At 41.8% G+C, this 19638-nt stretch overlaps 3 protein-coding genes across 6 annotated transcripts in view; 2 read left to right on the top strand and 1 right to left on the bottom strand.

The window, feature by feature from the left end:
* The first annotated feature begins 1325 nt into the window (after positions 1-1325).
* On the top strand, positions 1326-6742 carry nipa2 (NIPA magnesium transporter 2). Of its 2 annotated transcripts, none has more exons than XM_084921825.1 (6): positions 1326-1547; positions 2172-2405; positions 2838-2894; positions 3971-4061; positions 4160-4320; positions 5648-6742. In XM_084921825.1, the coding sequence occupies exons 2-6, from the start codon at positions 2267-2269 to the stop codon at positions 6304-6306; spliced, it is 1107 nt and encodes a 368-aa protein (XP_084777951.1). In that variant the 5' UTR covers positions 1326-1547; positions 2172-2266; the 3' UTR covers positions 6307-6742. The 2 variants fall into 2 exon arrangements, with proteins under 2 accessions (XP_084777951.1, XP_084777952.1); XM_084921826.1 differs by lacking the exon at positions 1326-1547 and adding an exon at positions 1554-2086.
* Positions 6741-19638, bottom strand: part of cyfip1 (cytoplasmic FMR1 interacting protein 1) — a 38479-nt gene continuing 25581 nt past the window's right edge. For both annotated transcript variants that reach the window (XM_084921824.1, XM_084921823.1), the window contains exons 24-31: positions 14727-14870; positions 14529-14619; positions 13474-13604; positions 13277-13349; positions 10772-10866; positions 10128-10366; positions 9907-10054; positions 6741-7341 (exon numbers count right to left, since the gene is read on the bottom strand). In XM_084921824.1, the coding sequence (XP_084777950.1) occupies positions 7177-7341; positions 9907-10054; positions 10128-10366; positions 10772-10866; positions 13277-13349; positions 13474-13604; positions 14529-14619; positions 14727-14870 (1086 nt within the window). In that variant the 3' untranslated portion in view covers positions 6741-7176. The remainder of the gene's footprint in view (positions 7342-9906; positions 10055-10127; positions 10367-10771; positions 10867-13276; positions 13350-13473; positions 13605-14528; positions 14620-14726; positions 14871-19638) is intronic.
* fndc9 (fibronectin type III domain containing 9) lies at positions 15620-19428 on the top strand. 2 transcript variants are annotated; one of them, XM_084921829.1, is made up of 2 exons: positions 15620-15875; positions 17178-19428. In XM_084921829.1, the coding sequence occupies exon 2, from the start codon at positions 17874-17876 to the stop codon at positions 18510-18512; it is 639 nt and encodes a 212-aa protein (XP_084777955.1). In that variant the 5' UTR covers positions 15620-15875; positions 17178-17873; the 3' UTR covers positions 18513-19428. The 2 variants fall into 2 exon arrangements, with proteins under 2 accessions (XP_084777955.1, XP_084777954.1); XM_084921828.1 differs by having other exon boundaries at positions 17795-19428.

A 19638-nucleotide genomic window follows, 5' to 3' on the forward strand; every position in this document is an offset into this window, starting at 1 on the left:
CACCCTGAGTGTGAGGACTTTAGTGCAATCAAATTATTCAGTTTATCTCAAGTTTGGTGCTCAAATCAGACCAGCATACTGTCTATCTATAATTCACTCAAACATCGAGTTAAAAACACTCTTTAAAAATGTTTAAAATGAAAAATTATATGATTTTGTTAACATTTTTATACCCAAATTCAAGCCAGCACAATAGAGTCCTCGGAGAAGTCAGAAATTATCCGAGCATAGGATTCAACCACTAAAACTAATTTTTCTGATCAGGAATGCAAGAAAATAACTGGAATTTGGCATCCTTAAAAAGGTTTTATTAGGTGTTTTCTTATTTGTTGTAAAAGAACACATTTTAAAATTAATGAAGAAAAAAATATTTTTAGTGTTACAATATTATTACTACTGGTGGATTACTTATTAGAAAAACATAAAAATGATTTTGGTAACTACCAATACTGTTCATTTATGCCAGCTGTGGCATAAACCTTACCCAGGCTGGTGGTTTAATGAACATTGTTAAGCACTGAACTGCAAGTTTTTATGTCTTTATTTCAAAGACAAACATTTGCATGCTTTTTAAAACCGCTTAATTAATTAATAACATTAAAACATCTATAATGTCTGCCACATATAAGCATATATAGGTATGAGAAACAAAAACAGGCCATTAAAAAAGATTTCTCTAAAAACTTAGAGGCTACTTCCTCTGGACCACCAAAGTGGTAGGTTTCAAAGGATGACATTTAAAATACATTGTTTTGGAAAATTACACCAAAATGTTTTGAAGTGAGACCTGTCTGATTAGAAACCAGATTTGCAATAAAAATTATTATTTAGGAAGTATAATTTGTTATTTTCTACAATCTTTTGTTTTAGTCTTTCTAATTATGATTGTATGAAGCAATGACTGTTTTCTACAGTCATTGGTATGAAGGGCATAGAGAGGCATGCCCTTTTGAAAGCAGCTGACTGAGAGTCTCAAAAACATTACCCTCAATACCAAGTGTAATAAAACTGTGATAAAACGAATAAATGCTAAATCATAAGGATATCTATATTATTATTTTATTTTTAGTGCGTTTGAAATCTATCTATCTATCTATCTATCTATCTATCTATCTATCTATCTATCTATCTATCTATCTATCACATTTAGTTTTAGCAGTTTAGTTTTACTTAACTATCATAACTTTAGTAACCACTGATTTTCTTTTTAATGATAAAGCGCTGCCAGGTTTCCCTGGTAGACCTGATGATGGAGATGGAGTTTCCAGTACGCCTGCGGTTCCGGGTCCAGGTGGTTCCGATGTTGCGTCCCGCCTGCGGTGCTGGGTCCCGCCGGCGGAGGGCACACCGCTCCGGCCGCGTGTCCTGTGCGAGGCGGAAGGAGCGGCGCGCAGTGCGGCAGCAACGTCTGGAGGCTCGGCGTGTGCGCGCTGGTTGAACGCGGAGGGAGCAGTAGGTGATGCGCAGCCACGGAGCCGGAAAGCAGACTGTTCATCAGCGAGAACCTTCTTGTGTGTGTGTGGAGGGGAGCAGCCCGCGGTGAGCAGGTAATAATCCGAGCTCTGTGCTCGTTAAAGGCGGCGCAAAGAGACTCTCAGTGGCTTCATTCACTCTGCGTTAGCCAACCAGTCAGCCAGCTAGCCTCCGCGCTAATGAAGCTAATGCGGCTAGCGGCGTATAGCAGCATTTACACGCTTTCTTTATTCCTGCCGGTGAGTTAAAGCACAGATTAGTGTCCACACAGGGAAGACTCCGTTAAACACCAAAGCAGCCTGTAAAAAAGAGACCGCCTGAGGCTAACTCGACATTAAGCCTCACCTATCGCGGCCAGGTGAGCCTCCCTTTCGTATCACTTCCTGAATTCTTGAGTACTGGAGTTAGGTGATTTACATAGCAGGTGACTGAGTTGCACAATGCTTTTGAATGTATGTCAGTACAACACCCAGAAACCCTTCAGGTTTTACCGAGAGTCACTCGGATGTACGTGAATGGGAGCAGACTGTAGGTAGGAAGGACAGCAGGTAGATGGATTCCTCCAACTCCTCAGGTGATGCTTTTCCAGGGTGTAGAGTGGACTGTGGTCACGGTAGGTTCCTGCTGGGGTGCTGACGTTAAACACTGGTCTTTATGGGTCTCTCACTCCAGCCTGTGGTCTGTTCTTCTGCTGGCAGGTGTTTGGGTCGGACAGAACTGCACCTTACTGGGTCAGCACCTGCGCTGTCAGCTGGTAAATGTGACAGACCGCATCAACACATCCAGCCTCACTATGGCTCAAGACAGGGGCAAATATGACTTCTACATTGGCTTGGCGCTGGCCGTCAGCTCCAGCATCTTCATCGGAGGCAGTTTTATCCTGAAGAAGAAAGGACTTCTGAGGTTGGCGAGGAAGGGGTCCACACGGGCAGGTAGGGGGGCTTTTTTCTGAGCATCGATACAGGTCACCCCAAACCTTGAGGGGACCCACACTTCAGTCTTCTTTTTCTGTTTGTTTGCTTGTCTGTTACCCCCTGTCTGTCTGTTCCCCTCTCACAGGCACTCCCTGTGAGGGATGTTTCCACACATGCTTATCCATTGTGACATTTCAGGCTTGTCAGGTTCTCCTCACCTGTGCAGGGTGTGTTTAAGTGTGTGTCTGCATGTTGTTTGTGTGCATGAGTCATGAACACTCTTAAATCCTAGCAATCATTAACTCCAGCGCTCTGCTCGACCTTCAGTTCACGTCCATCGCCTGACCTGCAGTCAAAGCGAGCAGTTGCATAATTCAGGTTTTTCTTACATGCAAGTGACATTGAAATGAGGAATCACATGGAAATGAAAACTTTTCTTTTGCTTTTCAGGGCAGGGAGGTCATGCGTATCTGAAAGAGTGGCTGTGGTGGGCAGGTTTACTATCAAGTAAGTGATAACGCTGTGGCTCAAAATGAAATGAGATCATTCAGATGCAGGTGTAGCAGACATTCTCCAGAGTTGGTGCATAACATATTTGCATATGTTGAGGTCACATGTGGTTTCAGGCGCTGATATTTGTCTTTGTGGATGCACCACCTGGGCTCATGCTGATTGCTGATGCTGTTTGAAGGAGACCTGCTGCTGTTGTTATTTTGACACATTCAGGACTTCTTTTGCGTCTCCTTCACTTTTGTTATCGTTACATAAAAGCTCAGAATTGGTCTTTGGCAGATTGAACTGAAGAAAACCTGCCCAGATTTCTTCTTTCTTGCTTATTTAATTCCATTCTCTTGAATTACAATTCAGATTCAAGGAAGAACACATTTTTTTTTAATATTAGATATTTAAGTTCTCCAAGAACTGATTAACCATGCTAAGTAATCACGATCTCAGTCTTACACTTGATTTTAAAGCAAACCTTGTTTTTTTTTTCTCTCTTGTCATCCTTTTCCAGTGGTGGATGTTCATATTAAACATGTCCAAAGTTTCTAATGATGAGCTCAGTGTATTTACAGTAATCCTTCAAAGCTCAGACTGCTCCAAACACTCAGTTTATCACAGATTTGTTTCCTACTCTGGGATCAGAAAGTATCCTTAAAGGGGCTGAAACGGCTTATTTCAGGCAGTCGATGAAATCTGACTACACAAGTGAGATAAATTAGGATTATTTTGAACTGTGAATCATGCAGGGCTACTCTAGGAGAGTCCAAAAATAAAAACAAGGACCTGGGAATGAACGAAAGTGTTTGGTAATAACAAATGAGCTAAATGTAATCTCATTGTTGAATCAGATGGTATATTGGTGCATGTATTTCATTATTACAGATGTAATAATCCAGCTTCATCTCGCTAGCTTTAAGATATTTTGTCACTGTCCCATTGTCAAACCCTTTCTTTCTCTACTACCTCTGTTGCGAAATGCCCTAAACCTCAGATAGTATTACAGTGTTTGCATGTCTCTGTCACAGGACAGTTCTACTTTCCTTCATGTGTGGAAATAACTGTCTGTTAACCTTTTGCAGTGGGGGCTGGGGAAGCGGCCAACTTCGCCGCGTACGCCTTTGCTCCTGCGACGCTAGTCACACCGCTGGGAGCCCTGAGCGTGCTCGTCAGGTACTGATGAGTGCATGTGTCTCATCCACCTCGATGTTTTGATTGTGTAAGAGTGTGTGTGACCTGAAATGATTTTTTTTTTTTTTTTTTTTTTGCAGCGCCGTGCTGTCGTCATACTTCCTGACAGAACGGTTAAACCTGCACGGGAAGCTTGGCTGTCTGCTCAGCATCCTGGGCTCCACCACCATGGTCATTCACGCGCCGAAGGAAGAGGAGATCAGCAGCCTCGAGGAGATGGCGGCCAAGCTGGTTGACCCAGGTACAGAAAAAAATTCTTCTCTGTAGATCGTGTCTACAGATATTTCCTCCGAATATTCATCTTTGCTTCACAAAACATGATCATGCCTTACATGCAAAAGGTCTCAGGTTCAATTCCTGAAGGCAGCACAAACCCAGCTTCAGGGGATCACAAGCCAAACCTACTCCCAACACCGGTCCCGGGCGCTAACACAGATCTGCAGATTTTCACTGATCAATACAATGTGCAAAAAAAAAAAAGTAAGTTGATCTTTCAGGAAACTTGTTATCCTATTTTGCATCATTCTTCTGTTTCACTGAGGAAACCGGCTCCAGGCAATCAGGTGGAAGAAATGTTCAGTTTCTTTGTTTACCAGCAGCAGGTTTCAGTGAACCACACCCTCTGAACAACTAAAGCGTGTATTTTCACTTTTGTGAAAGCGCATTCAGCAGATGCTATATTTGGAATATTTTCATTTCCATCAGACAGGAAATGGAAGCTGGAATTTACCTGCGATAACTCAGGAATTGTTTGAGTCACTTTCTGTTGTTGTAACACAAAGTTCACATCTGAAGCAAAAAAGTATTTAGTATCCACTGTTAGTTTCATTGTTAGCTTTACTCTTTCTGATTATTTGAATGTGGAGAATATTTGGTCAGGAGCAAGATCCAATCTTTATAATACAAATCTATCACTTCCTGACTTAAGAGTCATGTGAGAATAACAGGTCATGGAAAAACTTTAAAATAACTGAAACAATAATGTAATCTCTTTATTTCAGCTGGTTAAGATGTTTCTTTCTGCGAGTAGTTTTAGTTATCTAATACTCTCATATGAACAAATGTGTTAATATGCAAAATATGAGGGAAATAAATCTGTTTCTGTGGTTTTGAAAAGCTAAACTGTGTCATTCTGCTTCAGTTGATTTGTTTTAGCTCAAAGATGATGTGAAAAAAACCTCACAAAACAGACTCCTGCTCTCTGGAAGTAAAAAAAAAAAAAAAAAAAGATTTGTGTGTCACACGTTAAAGTTTGAAGGGCTACATTAATTTTAACTGTTAAACGTTAAGTTTGTATGTTCTCTCTGGGTACTCGGGTAGTTGGTGGGGTTGGGTTAATGATTCTAAATTGCCCATATGTGTGAATATGAGTCTCTCCATTAGTCCAGTGACAGAGTGGCAACCTGGCCTAGGTGTACACATTATGGCAGCTGGGATCAACCCCAGCAGCCCGGAATTAGATAAGATTGGATTTATTGAAGTGAAGGATGCTGAGAATAGTGATGGTTTGCAGATGCTTATTTTCTTGAAATGCTCCCCGTCCCACCTCTTCTCTTTTTCTTTCTCAGGGTTCCTTGTCTTTGCCACCCTCGTCATCATCGTTGCACTCATCTTCATATTTGTTGTGGGTCCCCGCCACGGCCAGACCAACATCCTAGTCTACATCACCATCTGCTCGGTAATCGGAGCACTCTCTGTGTCCTGTGTGAAAGGACTGGGCATCGCCATCAAGGAAGCGATCGCCGGGACGAGCGTGGTGAAAAACCCGCTGGCGTGGATCCTGCTCCTGGGTCTAGTGGGCTGTGTGAGCACGCAGATCAACTACCTGAACAAAGCTCTGGACATTTTCAACACCTCCCTGGTAACGCCAATCTACTACGTGTTCTTCACCACGTCCGTGCTCACCTGCTCCGCCATCCTTTTCAAAGAGTGGGAGCACATGGGAGCAGACGATGTCATCGGCACACTCAGTGGCTTCCTCACAATCATCGTGGGCATCTTCCTGCTCCACGCCTTTAAAGACGTTAGCGTGAGCCTGGCCACGCTCGCGGTGTCCATGCGGAAGGAAGAACGAGCGTTTCCCACAGCCAACGGCATAGCATCTCACACTGCCTACGAACTGCTGGACGAGAAGTCGACCGGAGACTTGGAGGAGCGAGACACGGCTTCGCATTTCGATAGCGTCTCCAGAAGGAATGGCACGATGACGTCCTTGCTGGATCACTAAGGACCTCCCTATTCCAGAAGACTCGGCCGCGGCTCTGATGTAGACGTGGAGCGCGAGAATGAGACAATCAGCGATCCGGGGCGTGAACAGACCAGTGGATTGTAGTTAATGTTTTAATTTGCCTTACTTTTCTTGGAATATGGCTCATATTCATCTCTAGTTAAACTTAATTTCATTCCTGTGTAGCGCTGTAAATAAGTTTTATAAAAAGGTTTTATGGACATGCACTGACTTCCTTTCTATGAATCAGATGAAGTTTTAATATATATATATATAAATATATATATACTTTATGAAGTCCTGCTGACAATGACTACATTTGATAGGACGTTCTATGATTTGAGTTGTCGTCATACTTGAAGGTAACGGCAGTTAATGTTGGGAGTTCTGAACTTTTTCTTTGCAGTTTTTACATTAAAAGCTCGACACAAACCAACATTTGTTACATATTTATTGAATTAAATGATTAAAACATAAGGCACAGTGAATAAATGCTGAACATAAGCATGAGCTCTGTTACTTCAGTTCCACTTAAAATGTTTAGCATGCAAGTTGAACAGTGTAGAAAATATAAATTTACCATCACCCACACAATAGATTAATGCTCACCCTCAAACACCTGCCACCGCAAACCCTTAAATATGTCAGATAAAAACTACTTCCTCTCTCTGATCTACTTCTGTCTGCAAGTATAAAACAAAGAATATCCAAAAAGTGTAAATATTCTTTTCTGATAAGGCACAAATGAATACAAAAAAGAAAAAGTGGCCCAACTTCTGACACTATGGTCCTCAGACCCAAAGGGCAATATTCGTGGTGATGCGGACTGTGTTTGAAACTTCACGCTGGTCCACAGTGTCGACGGCCTCCTCAGCTGCTGGCGAGCGACTGGTGTATCGGAGGCTGGAAGCATCGCACGTGCTCGACCGGCATGTTCTCGCCGTCGCCAGACTTCATGTACTTGTTCAGGATGGCGAAGATCTCGTTGTTGAGGACTTGGAATCTGCGGATTCTGTCCACCATCTTCTTTAGAGGCTGAATGGGAGACAAACACGGGAATGAGCTCAGAACAGGTCCCACTTAATCACATTGTTGCTTTTATGTCAGATCCTATTTCACTGGTGAACGTTTATTTTAAACGTGGCCACAGTTTCTAATAGCACATAAAGCCAACAGCTCAAACTGTGCTAAACGCTCAGTGTTACACAGTTTTTCCAACTCTCCATTCTGAGGTCACAGAGAGAGCAGGGTGTATTTATAGTAGGTCAGCCCTGAAGTTGACGACAATAATTCCCAACAGGATTTTTCTTAACCCCCCCTATGGGCTTTTGGATCGTCACAGGAAATAACAGTTTGTGACACGTTTTAGCCAGATAACTTTTCTCTGCAGTTTCTCAAGAGTATTTGCATCAGTTGCATAAAAAACAAAACAAAACTGAACTTCAGACATAAACATTGAAGTCATGGTAGCCATCAATGCCTCTGAGCTTGTGCATTTGGTGGGTTGGAGTTTGCCTGACATCTTCTGCAGTCTCATTTAGTGGCTTGTTGTAGAACATGAGGATGTTCTGAATGAGCAACTTCAAAACAAGGAAAAAATGCCAACTCTTTCTTGGACTTTAGGATTTATTTCTGCGGAACTACATGTAGTTACCGCAGACGTGGGGAAGCCCCGCCGACCTGCTGTTTAAACCTTCTGTTTATCTGGGACAGCCAATTAGAAAAAGCTCCCATAAAGGGGGAGGAGCTATAAGAGCCTGTTTGATATTTGCTGTTTCCAAATGATCCAAATGGCAGTGGAAGAACAGAAAATTGTATGCAATTGTGTATAAAACAGCTTATTATGAACTTTAACAGTGTTTCAGTTAAATCTGAGGATCCAGCTGGGAGATGTGAGCTGAGCACCAAGAAAACGGGACAGTTAGCCAGGCTCATTTCAAGGTTAAATCCAGCTCCCGGCAGTTCTAAAACTAACTCATCTGCTTAATCCACACAAACGCTGAAGAGTGTAACATCGCGGAGGGTTACCTGCAGCGACTATCTGACGACTTCAGAACCTCATTCTGTGTTTTCATGTGCAGCCACGCTGATTAGCTTTTTTCCCCATGTACTCAGTGAAACCTGTGGGTTTGGTTCTCAGTGACCTACTTATCTGCCCATGAATGCATCACAATGTTGCTGGGTCAGTGTTGCCAACGCACAATACTCAAAGAGTTCCAAAAAAAAAAAAAAAAACCCCCAAAAAAAAAACCCCAAAAAAAAAACCCAACAACAAAGAGTTCATCAACAATCACAGAAAACAAAACACAACGAAAATTCCTGAGAGGCAGGTAAGCTCCTAGCAAACAGAAGCATCACGCCCATTTCTCTTTCATCGTGCTACACTTCACTCCCAGCTTTTTAAAAACTGATTCAAAACTCTTTCATAGTCCGTGAGGGAAAAAACCAAACAAAAAACAGTCCATTTATGATTCAGTGGGTCACGCTGAAGCCTTTTGTGCTCTTTGCTACATTCAGTAACGGATTTCAACATAAATTATTCAAGTATTTTTTTTTTGGCAGAAATCCGAGTTCTGATTTCAACTTCCCTGCGCTGCCTCCGCAAGGACCAGAGTGCTGCAAAACTGAGGAAAATGAACATCTGAAGCCGCTCCTGTGATCGCCGACACGCTTGTGCTCATGAAGCAGAAGGACGGACGTCTGCAGCTGCACGCTGAGCTGTATTTAGCTTTCTGTTAGCAGTGAAATTAATAATTCATAATTTTGGACTCAAAGCAGAAACACAGCATTAGAAAACAAAAAAAACCAGTTCATTGTGGTTTGCTCTCAGTAATGTATGAAGTTATTTTAACTGTTGTAATCTCACACCTGAGACGGATCTTGTTTAGTGACTTTAAACGCTGCGACGTTATTGGCTGCTACACGACAAACAGAGGTGGAGGATCTGAAACTCATCAAGCTCATCTTTCATACTTCATTACCAGTTCGTACTGTGTTTTTTTTTTTTTTTTTACAAAGGATTTATAGAAAAGTATCGCTTATTTACAGAGGTTAAAAAAGGAATATAGCTTTTTAAATCTGAGTCTCATATGATCAGGTGTGACTGAAGCCAGATTACATCATTATCAACACCCTAAAGGCTACAAAACGACAACAAACAGAAGTCATGTGAACCTAAACTCACCTTGATAAATTCCATACGGGTCATAATCTTTATGAACTTTTCACGTCATGTCACGCAGGGCGCCATCAGCAGATTTTATTATCTAATGTTCAGAGTTCAGCCGTGCGTTTAACAGCCTGTTGTTGAGGTTTCATATCATATCAGCAGGTTATGGCATGAAGCAGAAAAGTCAATCACATTTTCTTGATGTGTGTCAAAAATAATAATTAAAAATGGATAAAAAAAATAACTGAATTGAAGACATACGCAGGTCTTTACTTCTATTCTTTGTACATTTGCTATTTGAGATGGTGTGCTCATTATTTTAGATGCAGTAACTGGTGGAGATGCTCGGGGTCACGGGGACGTCAGGTGTGTTAAATCTGCACCTTATGTATGCTGTATTTAACAGCCGTGCTCATGTCTTTCAAACTCACCACGCTCTTGATGATCTCATCCTTCCCGTCATGCTTCTGCACCTTGAGGAGGTGGTAGCTGAAGTCGAGGATGTCAAAGCGTCTCTGCTGTCCCAGCAGGGCGATGATCATGCAGCCTGCCCAGTGGAGGCCGTCTCCAAAGCACTGCCTGAGGGACAGGAAGAGGGTGTGTTAGTAAATATTAGGTGAGAGGAAGCGTGTTTGTGTTCTGCCACACTCACTCCACTGTGAACTCGTGGGCTCCCACAGGAATGCAATACACAAACTGCATGGCGCTCCAGAGGCGGTGGAACTCCACACACTCGTCCACGTGCATCACGCCGTTGCTGGGCAACGGCCCACGCCACACAGGGTCCTCCAGGAAGCCTCGCACACGTGTGAGGATAACCTCGAACATGGACAGACCGCAACACAGGCGCTCTTTGGTCAATAGGTCGCCCTCACGAGCGATGGCTATTTGCTGAAAGAGAAGTAAAAGCATTCAAAAGATCGTCTACCGGTCAGCATCCTCCATAAGTGTCACATGACACAGGAGCAACTGTAGCTTATCGCTGTCTTAATGGTGTGTTCAGAGTGAAACAAAATAAGTTGGTTTATTGCCTGATGTCATCCTCAGGATAAAGTCCACACGCTGAAACACATTTATATGGCAACAAATTTGTTCATGAAGTCCTCCTGGAGAATTTATTTGAGCTCTGAAGATATTTTAACTCCAGCTCTCAGCTGTACTGAGAAGAAAGTAGTTTCCTCATTGGTTGTTAGAGACAAACATCTGCTGGTTTTGAATTGGCCCTGAAACACTCCAGCATTTGTATTTACATAACTAACCCGAGGCAAAGTGAACACACCATCTGACGGCTCTTACCTGTGGTGTGCCGAGGCGTTCTATCAGGGGAACCATATGCAGCGCTGTGTATTTGGCCTCCAAGCGCTTCATCTTGGCGTCGAGGCGCTCCCCCTCTACACAGACAGACAAAGAAATGCATGAAGTTTAAGTTGAGGATTGTCAACCAGTGGAAATTTGTTCTTCAGAAAGAGGTTTAAAAAAAAGAAAATAAATAAATAAATAAATAAATAAATAACAGCTTACAAGAAATAGAAAGTTCAGACTAAGAAAGGAAAAAAGTGAAAATGTGCCAAAACGCAGTCCGACACACAGAGTTGTTACTTATATAACAAAAAATAAATAAATTAAATAAAACAAAAACTTCTCACAATCAGCTGTTTTTTTTCTACATTAACTTTAATAAATTTAATGAAGCCTGCCAGAATTTGACCTTCATATTAAGATTTTTCCAGATTACCAGGTCCTGGAAATACACAGGGTGTGTAACGGAGCTTTATGACACCAGCAAGAAAGGAAAAAAAAAAGTGTGACATCCTCGTAAGTTTCTGCATGATCAACATCGACTGGAAAGTAAATGCACAAACCGCACCTTCATGCATGGGCTTACTCATACTGAACATTTACAATAAACATGAATGGAAAAATATTATCACACAGATGGAATCAAAGGCTAGAAGATGAGCTTTTTATGAGCAACCACCGATGATTCATCAGAAACAGATCAAACATCCAGGGTACCCTGTGGCCGTTTATGCTCCTCTACGTCACAGACGTTAAACTGCTACAGCTTATTCAAACTACGATTTACAGAGGAAAAAGAACTTGTGCTGAGCAAAAATCTGATTTTGTCATCAGATTTTGACACTTCGAGTTGGGTATAAAACTGATTTGGTTGCAGTTCATGTGAACAGAGAGTAAATGTGTTTTTCAGCTTTTAAAATTTCTTCTGGATATCTGCTGTATTTTTGAATACAACAAAAAATGTTGGAAAAATTAACAATGTGCCAAATTTCTATCCAGCTCCAATGCAAGTCTGGAATATTCAGAGAATGAAGGTAAAATTTTGCTTACCTGGAATAAGCTAAAGTTATTGTAAACATTATATTAATAACAAACTCAAACGCACAACATGTTTGGGTTTATAAAATTTTAGCTTTATGGGATTTTACTTATTAAAAACTTAGAAAAAATTAGAAATACTGTGAGCCAGAACAAGTTGTAACCTCTACAATCTTCTGCAACCAATGAAAACATATCAGTAAACCACGGTATGGCACGCTGGTGTCTCTGACACACACGCGCATGCACACCTGCTGCAGATAATGCTCTGCTGGAATAACTGACTCTCTGTAATCCCAGCTGAAAACCGTACCCAACAAAAGCACTCTTGACTCCTGCTGAACTAATATTTGCTAGAACACAGCGCCCACCGGTTTTAAAATTGTTAAGCCTTTCCTAAAACAATACTTTAATGATGGAAAACAGCTGGGTGCTGCATCTCACCCTTGAGTGAGGGGAAAAACCGAGGAGGAAATTTACACGGAAAGGTTTCGTTTTTTTCAGCTGGTTAATGAGTCTCATTGTTAGTCAACTTTGGAACCAAAAGATGAAATCATGAAAACAAGCAGCTGAAATGAGCCTCTATTTAAACAAACTTGTTTTTGGTTAGAGAAAACAAAGGTGGGGGTTCATACAAATAAAATGAGCCTTATCCAGAACAAGCTCAGTGCAGCTGCTCCTTCATGTCAATCCCTCCATCCAAAAGGTAGAAGACCCAAAAAGAAGCACAAGGGATCATAAATCTCACATGGACAAGAAACACTTCAGGATCCTCCAGGACGAGTTGAAAAATGAGGCAAATCTGGATAAATATGTTTATCCTGCTGCCAGAACGATCTGAGCGGAGCGATAACAGCAGAGCATGGACGGACAGATGGATAAAAGGGTCAATGTGATGAAGTCTTTGTGACCCTTTTTAGATTACTTAAGCAGGATGCAATGAGCTTAAGGTCGCAGGAAGGGAAATTAAAGAGTTTTGTGATTTCGGGTTATGGTTAAATCGCTGGGAGTCACTCTGGCACCACCAGAATCGCCATTTATTCAACAGTGAGCAGAGATTTCAGACGCTTGAATCATTGTTTTGGACCCAGAGCAGATGGAGCACGGAGACCGTTTATTGATTACACTGTATGAACTGCGCAGAGCAAAAGAGCACAAATTTATCAATAGGAACCCATCTGCCTGTTGACTGTGCCTAGAAATTTGTCCATAAAGTTATGAACAAAATCATGACAAAGGGCATTCCCAGCTAAGTCCAACCCTCCCCAGGAACAACTGTGACTTGTGCAGGGACTACAAAATATTACACATTCTTACTTTGATTATTAAATTTAGGCCGTTTATTCAAGTGGACGTTTTAGAGATCTGGGATGTTAATACATGTGTCTGAACCGGAAAAGTTTTTGGGTCCCTCCTGCTGTTTTGACTGTGCAAATAAAAGTGACTTTTTCTCTCTGTATTTACCTTTGACGTGGACTCTGGGAAGAATGTTCTGGAAAGGTGCAGCATGCAGCAAATCACAAACTTCTTCCTGTGACTGGAGGGAAAACAGCAAAACTTTAGAACAGGAGGCGACTGCATGAAGAAAAAAAAAAATAATGAAAACATCTGCGGAGCATCTTAAAGTCGCCACAGGCTCCCGATGACCCCGCGACCCGTACCAGGCTCTGCTCACTCAGCAGACAGAACAGGATGGCGTTGCCCACCTCCCTCAGGTTCTGGAAACACACAGTCTTGAGCTCAGCGTACTCAACGATGTCCTTCAGCTGGTGGTGGAAGAACTCCAGGATACCTGAATGGAATTACACTGCAGTTATCACATATCTGCTACAGATAACAGCACTCAAAAGTAGATTACAGCAGGTATGCAGCGCTCCCTGATAAGCACATGAAGGGCAGGTTTTGTGGGCTCATGTGTGTTCTGTTGCTGCTCCCTCAGTGGAGTAAAGAAAGTCAAGATAAAGGTCTCTGTACTGAAACGTGTCCACCGCAACTCTTTGATTACTTTTTTTGTGCTTCCTCTTCCTGGTGAACGTTACTGATACTTCCTTTCCCATTAAGGAAAACCTTTACGCCAATCAGTGTTTTGCCTACATGTCAGACTAGGTGCTTCTGGATCATTGCTGGATACACAAAATCTTTCACTGTGCAAAGCCAAAGACACGACAGCAGCACCATGAGTTCTGCACAACTGCGTTCACGTAGATGTGACGCAAATCTTTTGACTGAACAAGGTCATCTAACAAAAGGAAATGTGACCAGTTTTTCTCCTCACATTTGAAAGCTTTGATTAAAATGTTAAATACGACTCATTTCCAGCAGTTTGCTTAATTTGAATGAAGCGTTCGCTCCTGACTCACAGCTTCAGATTTTACTCCGACTTGTTCTGCAGATTCAGTCTGTGCGGCTAAGAACCTGACACGACTGACAGAGCAAATCCACTGTGCTCAGAGGTTTTGCCTTTTCTACCAGTTAAAATGAAAGTCAATAAAATGCAGTTTGAACGCTAACACACAAAACAAGCAAAATCCAGCACTGTGACCAAAAAGCACCAGATGTCTCCACGCAGTGGCTTATATTCACATGTATGGGTGTTCTTTGACTCGTATTAAATATCACTGTTATCTTTTTCTACATGTGCAGTATCTGCTGAGTTTTTTTTACTGCTTGTATCAGACCCAGACATTGTGTATCAGCTGGCTACACTTTGACATACCCGGGGAACCGTACTCGTAGCGTGGAAGTCTGCAAATCTTGGGCATCACCTCCATCAGGGTCTTCACATACTGCATTATGGTGCCCTGAAGCTGTAGAAACAGAGAGCTTAACTCCACTTAAAGGGAAGGGAACTCAAAAAGAATGAAGCACAGTAGCATCATGAAATCATAGCTCCTGCACATCATTACACACTCACCAGGCTTTTGACAACCTTCAGCAGCTCCTCCATCACCACAGCGATGCCCTGGTAGCCCAGCAGTCTGCACATCACCTTAATGTGTGGGGGGCCCAAAAAGTTTCTATAGGAGCCAAAAGTGCTGCTATAGGCCAGGTTCAGGGTCTACATGCAGAGAAAGACATCAAAAAGGTTAGCATAAATATTGCACACCACCATGCAGGGACTTTGTTTTGAAATATTTAGGGGGGGGGGGGGGGGGGGGGGAATGGTGAAGCTCTGAGAAAGCAGTCCACAAACTACTCTTTCAGAGTATGCTTCTCTTTGAGGGAGTTCTTTGTCCCCACAGTCCCCAAGTGCTACATTATAAAGCAGCTTAATTAAAAAGAAAAAGCCAAAATAAACCCAAAGAACAGCTGAGGCCGGAAAAGAAGGTCATAGTAGAGGAGAGGGTAAGTTTTCCTCTTGTGTCATCACAGTGTTAAACATTTGAGAGGATCACAATAATCAGACACACTAACTTGCTGTTGTAAGCTGATGCGTTGTAAATAAAAGTGAAAGGAATGCTTACATTAAATTCCATGGCACTTTTAAAGTGAGTAAAATGGGAACATTTTCCACATTAGGATTATCCTCTGGGGACCACGAACAGCAATACGACAATCTGGCCGCCAGTTGTTCAGAGCTTTTGCTGTGGAACAAACAGTTAGGCAGATGGTCTCGCCAACTGAAGCACATTTAAACTCCAGCGTCAGATATTCAAGATACTCTGACATAGACCAAAGTGCTGCCCGAAGGGGAAATAACGATCAATAACACTATGATGTCTCCGCATTAACTCGCTGGCATGGAAAACAAAATCAAAGCAGCCAAATTTGCTAACATATAAAGATTGATTTGTCTGCACTGTGCACTTTTCCCTTACATACACCACAGATTTTTAGTCCTCCCTCTCTCCTGTCAGCAGTGAGGTGAAGCTCTAATCCAGCAGCAGCGGCGATGAGGACACACCGATCTCTGCGTCAGTACTGAGGTTAGAAATCTCCACAGCAGCATGCAGCATCAGAGCGCCGACACAAGAAAAGATTTTTTAAGTGAGTGACGAGCAGCAGCAGCAGCATTACGGGATAATCTGAGCAAACACCAACATGTGCTGGCACAGGTCTCCCGGTAAGTTTCCATTTTATGCTTTGAATTGATGACGGTGGTCGTACCTGTTACTTGTTACAGCCAATAGTTATAGAAACGTCAATAACAAGATGCTTTTTTATGACACCTCTGAAAAACCACAAGATTTCTTTACAGTCGTAAAAATGTGGCAAAAAGAAAACAAAATGAAACCTGTGAGATTAACTTTGTCTGAAAAGCACCAGTATTTAGGAGGGTTTAAAGCATCAACAGGCTTTTTTTTAGTGAGCCTGCAGGGAGCACCAAACCCACCCTGCACTGGTTAAAGGCAAAGTGAAAAGTTTTACTAATTTTTACATTTGGGTGTCATTTTATTCAATGCATGTAAAATATTATTCAATACTGAAGATTAAGTTTAGATTTTTTAAAACAAAATAAACTCTTGCAATAGTTAAATATGTCAGCAGGTGCTTTGGGTCAAAGTGTGATTTTATAAAATACATTTCAGGATTTATTAAAATATTGAAATAAAAAGCTCGTAAACTGGACAGCTCAGAAAAATAAATTTCCATTATGCAATTTGCATCATCTGTGCATAATCTCAGCTCCCTCCCACCCATCTGTTCCAGATAATTCTTTGTACAATGCTTATTATCCTCCGACATTGCTTTGTTTTCCACTCGTTATGCTTTATATAACATGGTGAGGATCGGCTGTGTGGTCATGACATTTTTCATTATGCTAAGCTCTGTGCATACTGCAAATGGGAGCAGGATTTAAAGTCAGGAAGTAATTAGAGCTTTTATTGAAACTATAAATTGGTGAGTTTTTGGATGCGTTTTTGCCCACTTACGTCAGAACGGTCTTAAGACCTAATGCTGCTTTTCCACCAACTATTTAGAACCACCTCCATTCACTTCTATCTGAAACGCAACAAAACACTGACATTAAAGACCTGAGACAAAATCTGGAACCGCCGACGACGGCGACCAATATCAGCATCAAAAGTACAATTGCATAGATGCTATAAACATTAAATAAAGAACAGCCACTGATATCAGTGTTTACATTTTTAGTTGTTATAGATCAAAGTAAAGCAGATGTGTTATTCCCTTCTATAATCCTTAAAGGGACAACAGTGGCCGTGCAGTTTGAGCATGTGTTTAACTGCTAATTGTACATAAATAAAATGTGCATGGGTAGGTGTATGAGAGTCAGGCCTCCTAATTCATAAATTCTTAACTTGGATCACGTATGTGGTAATTCTCTGGTATTTGTCCGGCATATTATTATTGTTTTCATTTTTCTTTTTTAAATTTAGTGCACACATTTTTTTGTTTTTAGCCTCAAACCTAGTTGAGACATAAATGGGGGCTCATCCGGGATCTTTGGGACTCTGAGGGGAATTGAACATCAGGTTTCTTTCTCCTATAAGGTGCGTCAAGCTGACTGTGTCTTCCCTGTGAGCAAATTCAAGCATTTCAGCTCTTTAGATGTGCTGCCTCCACTAAAACATTTACTTACTTTGTTTACTTATTACTTAACGCCTGTTTTTGTGGAATAAATAATGGTTGCTACTTATGTTCTAAGGAGTAACTGGATTAAGAGTTTGAGAATCACTTCTCAAATCTGGTTAAAAGTGCTTTGCTTCTTAAAGGGAACAAAAGTTCTGATCGGTGGAAAAAAGGGAAATGGGTTAAAAAAAATATGGGTGGGAAGGAGCCAAAATTAAGAGTAAAATGTGAAAGCTTCTCTTGTGCAACATAACTAGGATGGTGACTTATTTAAATGTTATGAATCATGACCAAATGGCTCACTCTGAGCCAAGAGAAAGCTTATTATTGATGAAGTCTTCTTATATTAGCTCTTAGATGGGGAAAAAGCACAGAAATACCTCACCCTGCCATCTCAAATTTGTCCTTTCAGTGTCTCACTGTGTTCCCATCTTCCTTTTTTTCCAGCTCAGTTTTACATCGCAAGCATCAGACAGCTGCAGTAACTGAGGATGCACTTCATTCCTGCAGACTCCATCTTCTCACAATGGTGATTGCAGTCTACAACATCTCCTCCACCTCAGCCAGGGTGAGCTGGCCATCCTCCCCCACCTGCATTGACACCTTCTACAGCGTCATGTACGACCCCAACTGGAACAGCCTGTTCATGGGCTACAAGCGCAAAAGCTTCATGTATGAGGATCGTATCCCTGTCAGTCAGACCAGCACACACCTGGCCAATCTCCTCCCTCAGACTGCCTACTTCTTGTGTGTGACGTGTCAGGCTGCCAATCCGGTGCGGGAACAATGCCAAGTGTTCAGCACTCTGAGCGACAGCAGCGAAGGTCACGACAGAGCCGGCTGGGAGCTGGCAATGGCCGTATGGCTCATCTGCTGCATCTTGCTCCTCGTCATCGCCAGCATCCTGTTGTGGAGCTGTCTTAACAACATCTGTATCCTCCCCGGCCAGGCCGCAGCCGGACACCCGGTGGTGACCAACTCAACCTGTCAAGACATGTCCACATCTGGAGCCCTCTACACTCCGAGAAGCAGCAGCCAGGACAGCATCAAACTCTCCAACATCATGCAATCACCCCACCTCTCGGCGCAGCCTATGGGTCACATAATTACCCAAGACCATGAGTTGAGGACACTGGCTAAGCTGTCCGGCAGCGAGCCAACATGAATCAACTGGATTAAGGTCATCACAGCATTGTTCAGATTCAATTGTCACCGAGTATTTTCATCCACTCACAAAATCCTATTTGTGTGTTTTTCCTCAGAGGAAACATTTCCAACCACACACGCACACCATTTTAAATAAAAAGATTTAGGCTTTTAAGACCTAAAAAAATTACAATAGCAAAAATTAAATATCCTTAATATGGCACTCATCTTTCTTTTGGCACTGACAAAAATTTATCCATGTAGAAAAATAAAAAAAATCTGTCATTTAACGCGTCCCTTGCGTGTTTATAGAACAGGCTCAGACAGAAACAAATGTTGTCTGTTTAATCAAAGCTTCACTATCCGCAAAAACATTAAAAATAAATAAAATTGTTTTACTCATAACTCTGTAGATCATTCTTTTATATTCATGTCATTTATTTATGTCCATAAATAAACCAAAAATATATTTTTTAAATGTATTTTTTAACCTCTCCTACAGTGAAATTACCAAACCCTCTCAAGCCATATTTGTTCTCCCAAAGTAAAAACAACAACTACTTTTGGACATGTCTGGGAGTGATTTTGATTTATCCAAGTATTATTTACATTATTTTGATTGGATATCAAAGTATTCTGCAGTCCAAAGAAAAAAGACAGAAAAGCAAGCAGATCCACCTCTCTCTCTTCACGTCTGGTTTCAAGAAGCGATGGTGAGAACGGTCAGCTCGATGCTTCATAACAGGACTTCACCGACCAGTGAGTGACATCACAGCGGCCATGTCCATCTTTTATATACAGTTTCTGGTCTTATTTTTAGACACAGGAACACACAGACATCAACATCATGAGTGTGAGGACTGAAACAGTCTGACAGCATCATAGCTACACTATCAGGTTAGGGCCCCCAGCGTGTTGGTCCACATAACTACACGTTAAACAGAAGAACATGGGATTGACTCGTGTGCTGCATGGAGTTTTCACATTTCATGACATTTAAGGCATTAATTTCCTCCGAGGGGACGTCTGAGCACGTGCACACACTTCCCAGAGTAATGCTTTCACCCTTGTATTCTGTGGATACAGTTTGACAGCGTATACTGAATATCTGAGAGTCCACCCCTGTAATATGAGGAGATAAAGTG

The sequence above is a fragment of the Perissodus microlepis genome, chromosome 23 (assembly GCF_051167445.1).
Source record: "Perissodus microlepis isolate ML-2025 ecotype Zambia chromosome 23, ASM5116744v1, whole genome shotgun sequence".
Lineage (NCBI taxonomy): Eukaryota > Metazoa > Chordata > Actinopteri > Cichliformes > Cichlidae > Perissodus > Perissodus microlepis.